This window comes from Nicotiana tabacum, chromosome 8, assembly GCF_000715075.1.
Source record: "Nicotiana tabacum cultivar K326 chromosome 8, ASM71507v2, whole genome shotgun sequence".
Lineage (NCBI taxonomy): Eukaryota > Viridiplantae > Streptophyta > Magnoliopsida > Solanales > Solanaceae > Nicotiana > Nicotiana tabacum.
In genome coordinates, this window is record NC_134087.1 from 169,551,664 (window position 1) to 169,558,401 (window position 6,738).

General features: G+C 36.9%; 1 protein-coding gene across 3 annotated transcripts; it reads right to left on the reverse strand.

Moving 5' to 3' along the window:
- Positions 1–324: 324 nt before the first annotated feature.
- Positions 325–6,419, reverse strand: LOC107780399 (tRNA (guanine(37)-N(1))-methyltransferase 1). 3 transcript variants are annotated; one of them, XM_016600929.2, is made up of 9 exons: positions 5,423–6,419; positions 4,478–4,576; positions 3,911–4,030; positions 3,677–3,843; positions 3,515–3,585; positions 2,782–2,924; positions 2,131–2,242; positions 680–792; positions 325–576 (listed from the first exon to the last, which is right to left on the reverse strand). In XM_016600929.2, exons 1-9 carry the CDS (start codon positions 6,263–6,265, stop codon positions 448–450), a joined length of 1,797 nt encoding a protein of 598 aa, XP_016456415.1. In that variant the 5' UTR covers positions 6,266–6,419; the 3' UTR covers positions 325–447. The 3 variants fall into 3 exon arrangements, with proteins under 3 accessions (XP_016456415.1, XP_075075976.1, XP_075075977.1); XM_075219875.1 differs by lacking the exon at positions 680–792 and having other exon boundaries at positions 325–622; positions 5,423–6,416; XM_075219876.1 differs by lacking the exons at positions 325–576; positions 680–792 and adding an exon at positions 1,055–1,579 and having other exon boundaries at positions 5,423–6,416.
- Between the last annotated feature and the right edge of the window lie 319 nt (positions 6,420–6,738).

The following is a 6,738-nucleotide window of genomic DNA, read 5'->3' on the forward strand; positions in this document are numbered from 1 at the left end:
GAAATTAGCAATAACAGAAAGTAAAAATGCGAATTCCTCCATTATCGGCGGCACCAGCGGCCGAAGAAAAAAAGCAATTGAGAACTCTAAACCCTAGCAGCTTTCATTGCTGCTGATATGTTGCAATTTCAGCTGAAGAAGAAGGTAAGTTTTGGGATCTGACTAAATGGATTACTGCATAATGCCAAACCCAAAACCCCTTCAAATTTGATTAATTTTTGAGGTAACTAGGTTGGGCGAGCGTGTGGGAAGGGTTCAGATGGGTTTTTTTTTTTTTAATCAAAATTACATGTGTCACTTTTTAATTGGTTCATTAGGCAAGTGTACAACTTAAAGGGGTCGTTTATGTATTTCGCCAATAAAAAACTCATCTGGAAAATGAGATGGACTGTCACATCTAATTGTTGACAAATGGCTCAATTACCCATACAAAATTACTAACAGAGTTTATTTAGAAAATGCCACTGTCTCAGGTAGAACAAATGATCCACACAGCATCCATTTTCCTGGTGCAACAAGGCGAACCTTGCGCATCTCTACCTCAAAAGCCACCTCAGATAGTGCAATCCTGATTTGCTGTTCAAGTATGAAGAAGAAAAATTCAGCATTCCCTCAGTAATACCTGGCCCAAAAAAGTTCAGTCAGATGAAAAGTAACAGCGAACAGGCTAACAACAGACCTCATGAAAGTCAAATTCAGGATCCTGAGCTTTTGAAAACCCATAAACATGGATCCTTGGCAAGGTAAATTGCCTATCCTTGTTCCTCTTTCCGAAAATCCCTCTAAATGAATCTGCAAATATGAGAAAAGCATTTATGTATTGGCTATATGTCTAGATAAATGGGATGGAAGGTCTGGTTTTTTTGGGGGGGCACTGCATCTCCTTCCTTGAACTAGAAAAAGAATGTAATGCAGCAGCACATTGCCTTCTGAGAAAAATCTCGAGGTGCTGTCATGCCGCATCATACATATCAAATATGGGAGTAAACGAACTCATAAAGAGGCAACAATATTAGTGACAAGAAATGCTATTGACATCGTTGCACAGTAGAAATATTCAAAAAGAATTATCCATCGGATAATCCATAGAATCGTGTCTTGCAATTGTGAAATGTCATACAGTAGATCTACTTCAACACTACATTGGAAACAGGGTGTCTTTCCCCATCAAACTATTGCCTAATAAGCATGTTAGTACACATATATGGACAAAACTAAGGGAAAAGGATACAAAAGAATGCAATATAATTGTATCAATAAATTCAAGAAAATCCCGAGCCTCCCTCATGCTCTTCATAAGCTTTTTCGATGCCCCCAGAAGCTTGGTTGTCAATAATTTTCAAAACGCAAGCTTCACATGCTTCATTATTGCAACAATTACTGTAAATACTCGGAATTCTACGGTCCAACTACAAGTCACATGCAAGTTAGCATCGACAAAAAGTAACAAATTCTTCTTTCAATGAAAAGCTTTCTGAAGTCATAGGTCCAACCAAGAGAAACGGATAACTGAGAACAACAATGCTGCTGAAGCTCTAACCACAGAGTAATAGGAGACATCAAACCTTCAAAAAATCCACTAGCAGGATACTTCCTCATTAAAAGAAGAGAAATTGAGGCGATTTCTGTTAGCAATATAGAGATATTTTACATGCTAAAAAGCAACTTAAATGAGAAGAAAGGAAAAGAGGTCAAGAACTGAGCCACCAGGAGCCTATCCAAGTGCTCAATCAACAAGAAGTGCAGTTGAAATATCAAAAAGTCATATTCTCAATCTGACAACTATGGAACTGCATCCAGGATATTTGCATTTATAACAACATACCCGGTGTAGCCCCACAAGTGGGATCTGAGAAAGTAGACCGTAGAGTGCACGCAGACCTTACCCATGCCTTTTTAAAGGCAGAGAGGCTGTTTCCGGTAGACCCTCGTCTCGGGAAGGAAAAAGGGGAGGGGCAGATATTTGCATTTACAGTAAGAATAAATTAAATAAACTTGAAGCAGAGGGCACATTTTCTCAACTAAATCACACCACATCCTTGGTGCTCACAATTGAAAATTTAATGGATAAACTAACACCAACGACTATCAAAACTTTAAGGTTGAGTACATTACAGAAAGACAGCGTACCAAGAAACTCTGCAGCATCATTTGGCAAATTCATTACTACTTGAGTAATTGCCCGAGTTTTTTCACTCGCAAAAATACTGTCAATGAACCTCCTCCCATCCATGTTAAAAATCTACAAGATAAATGAATAAACTAAGCTGTGACACCAATTATCACTGGACAAATGAATTCAAGAAACCAAAAGTTGAATCTTAATCATGAAGACACCTGCAAGATCAACGCTGTAAATAAGTGAACTCGTCTTGGAGAAGAACCTTTTCAGTTCCAATGATTATTTGGTTTTTGGTGATAGCATTGCCTCATAAATAATAAGTTCAAGTGTAACAGTAAGAAGACTAAAAGGTACTCCATCATAACCAAAGAAGTAGCATGAGCAAAGCGACCCACTTTTAATTTATTTTCCTTGTTTATTTGTCAATCAAGACCACCAAAAAAAAGGCAGATGACTGAGTTCGTACGCCAGATCTGAAATTCTTCCATAAATAAGGTTTTCTTTTTGAAATGGAAAAATATATTCCTTTAAATAAAAAATTTCAAACAAAAAAAGAAACTAGAATTTCGTGCTATATATATATATATAGATCCTATGCGTCATTCAGAAGTTAGTGACATACAGCAGAAAATATGACTTGTATGTGGATGATTTTGTACCTCAATCTTCCTCTCGAGTTTGTTACGGACACAGTTTCTTTCTAGATATTCAACAGCAGAAGGGTTCAAATCATTAGCGTATACATATTTGACCTTCTTTGCAGCAGATATTGCAATGGGACCAATCCCAGCAAAAACATCACCTGAGATTTTAACAATTGGCAAAAAAGAGAGATCGCCAGAAGATAAAACAAGTTAGAAGAGGCACTACATAGAGACTAATTCAGATAATAAGCAAATGGCAAACTTATCAATGTGGAGCAGACCACTTCATTGCCATTTGATTGGGTACTATTTAACCAGTGTCAGTTTCTTTGACTAACTCGATGACAATGTGCTCAATTTCAAAGGCGCACATCCATTCTACCATAATTTTGACATTATAGAATTTGACGAGAATATTTTATGCTCTCTTTTCATTTCATAGCTCCAAGGTGCCAACTACTAATAAATACTAGAACCGTGGCCATCGATGTCTGTGCATATTATTCAAATCATTTCTAATTGTTCTGTCACATACATATCACTAAAATTCAAGAAAAAATTCAAGTAAACTAATTCTTTTAGGACTTTTTAATTGAAAACTACTGACACCATCATGGACTAAACAGTGCGGGAATGTAGTGGAAAGGCCACGAAAAATATTCAAAATAAACAAATCTAAGTGCAATTGTAGAGAAACCACCAAGTCTGGAACTCAAATATGCATGTAAGAGTGCTCAAGAGAACTTACAGACAACATCATCATGGGTGAAGCAACTAAGAAGCCTCTGTCTTTCAGTTGCCAGCCTAGAATTCCAATATCTACCAGAAAATGACAAAATTCATAGGAAAATATCAGATTCTGGAGACAATAAATTTTCATCCTAACTTATTCTTATTCACTTAGACTCACACTGTTGATAAATCAACATCAAAATAGAGTCCATTCTCGACTACAGTGGTTACGAGAGAATGGTTTCCTGCCAAAACTTCTAGCTGCATTGTTCTATAGTCATTGTGAATGGCATCAATTTTATTGGCAACTGTTTGTATCTTCGGCTTGTTCTTGTCCAAAACTACCTGGTAAAAAACGATTCACAGAAGTGAAGGAGGATAGAGGCCAGTGGATTATTGAGAAATAAGGTACCTTTGCGATAAGTTTCTTGTATGGGAGATGTTCATCTCTCAAGTTTAGATGGGCAATATGCCCAATGGTCTCAAAAGCTGAAGGAACAATCATGCCTTGTGGAAGCAAGACCTCTAAGACCTGCAAGGTGCACATTCCTCGTTTAAGTAAGATGTAATAGCAACTTGTGCAAATTCCTGACAGTTTCAATCATATTAAAGACTGCCCACATACCAAAGGAAACAAGGTGCACATTCCTCATTTATGTAAGATGTAACAGCAACTTGTGCAAATTCATGACAGTTCCAATCATATTAAAGACTTCCCACACACCAAAGGAAATAGGAACAAAACAAATGCATCAGGGCCTTCAATCCCACCCAATTATACATGAAGGCTCTGGTTATGACATTTTCAAGTTCGGTAGATTACGAGACACCCGTTGATACCCATGAACCTCACATAACTAAAATGGCTAAACGTTGTACAAAAATACTCGTCCTTTTTTTAATTATTATATCCATCCTAGAAAAGTAATATTAATAGCAAAAAATACGGCAGATGGTCAAGAATATCTAAGGGACATACCTCATTCATTTGCCAATAATTGTAAAATAATGTCAACTTGCATCTCACAATTTCAAAACTTAATCTTGTACTTTCCTCATTCTGTTCTTTGAGGACTGCCTGCAAACATAGTTCAAATTCGTAAGATAGGAGCTATTAACCTACATAAATATGCAAAAACTTGAATCTAAGCCTTTAACTACTACTTTGAATCAGTAAAACAAGCATTCTATAACCACCACATCCCCCTTGGCCACTATCAAACTACTTCTCCAAATGATTTAAATACATGTTGGCGCATCTCAGACTTCAAAATTAAGATTAAGATGAATTATCCTGAAAACAAATGCTCTTCAATGATTTGTTCAGACATATAATTAGTAGACTTCTCGGTAAAAACTACATACTCATACCCTCCAACTATCTAATTCTATTCACTACGATAGAGGAAAGAGTATCAATGATGACAAAAGGGAAAAAGTATATCAATGTACAATACAGTCTTGATATGTATTATATCAACAACAGACCAACTATGTTTTAAGTCCCACTCGTTCCATTCTTGTCTCTTAGACAAAAGCTCAAAACAAACTACATAACATACTTCACATTTGCAACCATGAACAAAATAGGTGCCTGACAACAAACCACATTAGACAAGATGTTTTTTCAAAAAAATCAGCCTGCCACTCTACTCTTCTCTACCTAAATAAGAGACTTGGTTTACCAGCTAGGAGACGAACTTATGAGTTGTGGTGTGTATACAACTCATACCCAGCTGCACTACTTTATTTGTAGAACCAAAAGCTATGAGGCCTCAACATAAAAAGGGAACAATTTAATTCAAGGTAAAATTTAGCAAAAACAATCCATATTTCAATTCCAAGTACCAAGAAGACATCAGTCATGAAACTCAAAACATATACATATCATAAAATGCCATAGTGCTAAACAAAAAGCGGAAACCTTAATGGCCTCAGGCATTTCCTCTATCCCCTTGTTTGCATACCTCTCATCCAATAGCAATAACCTCGTCGATCCACTCCATTTTCTTCTTCTGATAAAATCATCACCCAATAACCCACTCAAATCCTCATCTCCACTCCCCTCCTCTTCAACCACCTCCACCAATGCCATCTCATTTCTCCCTAACCCTTTCCGCTGTCTTCCACTTCCCTCCTTTTCCTCTCTCTTCTTCTTACTCTTCTTTGGCCTCGATAACTTAGCCAAATTCTGAAACTTCACATATCCTGTCGAATTGAAAGTTCTGGCAAGTTTATCTCTGTACAACACCGAACACATTTTCTCCCCATCTCCTTCAGCTTTTCCATAAATTCTTCGTTCCAATGCGATTAGGGTTTCAGTATCATTATTGTTTCCTATAAATTCTTTTAATTCGTCATCAATATCGTCACCGGGAACCCTAGCAATGTTACGAATGCGCGGCCAATTTAAGAGGTGGCCCCGTAATTTGCTTTCTAGGGAGAAACAGTGTTCTGAAGGGACACGTAAAGCGGTTATATCGAAGACTCGAGTGAAATTCTCTTCGTCAAAGTTATCAGTGTTTTGGTGTACTTTGTGGCCTTTGTAGAGGGAAGGGCCATAGGAATGGGGCTGAAATAGTGTTGAAGACGAAGTTGTGGCGGCGGCGATGGTGGTGGAGAAGAGGGAAGGAGTGAGAGGTTTGGGGAAAAAGCGGCAAGTGAAGTGGAGAGAAGAAGTTGAGGAAATATTGATTTTGTTGAGTATAACGGCGGAGGGCAACGGGTAGAGAGCCATCAATTGAATTTGCCGTGGTAACACATACATACAGTGTAGTGTTGGAAAGGGCTGTATATCGGTTAGAAATTTTCTCTGGGAAGGTGATAACGGAGAAAGATACAGTTTGGTCGCCGGAAATGGAAATGGTAGCCAGAGCAACAGTGAGCTAGGATTGCAGGACAGATGTAAGGCCCAGTTTGCCCATAAGAATTTTTTCTTTTTTTGAAAAAAAAATGTTTGTCCCCGAAATTTTACAAATTTTTAAAAAAATTGAAAATAAATTTTTTTCCCACTCACAAAATTGTAATATCTTTTCAAGTAAATGCATGTTCAAATATAATTTCAAACTTTAAATATCATTTTTCAATTTAATTTATAATTTTTTTAATTATAATTCTATGTCCAAACGCCTACTTAATTTTTCTAAAAATATTTTCGAACTCAGATTTTCTAATCTTCCAAAAATTTCACAAACCGGTTTCTGGACATCATAATAAAATTAAAGACATTTGTTTGTCAAA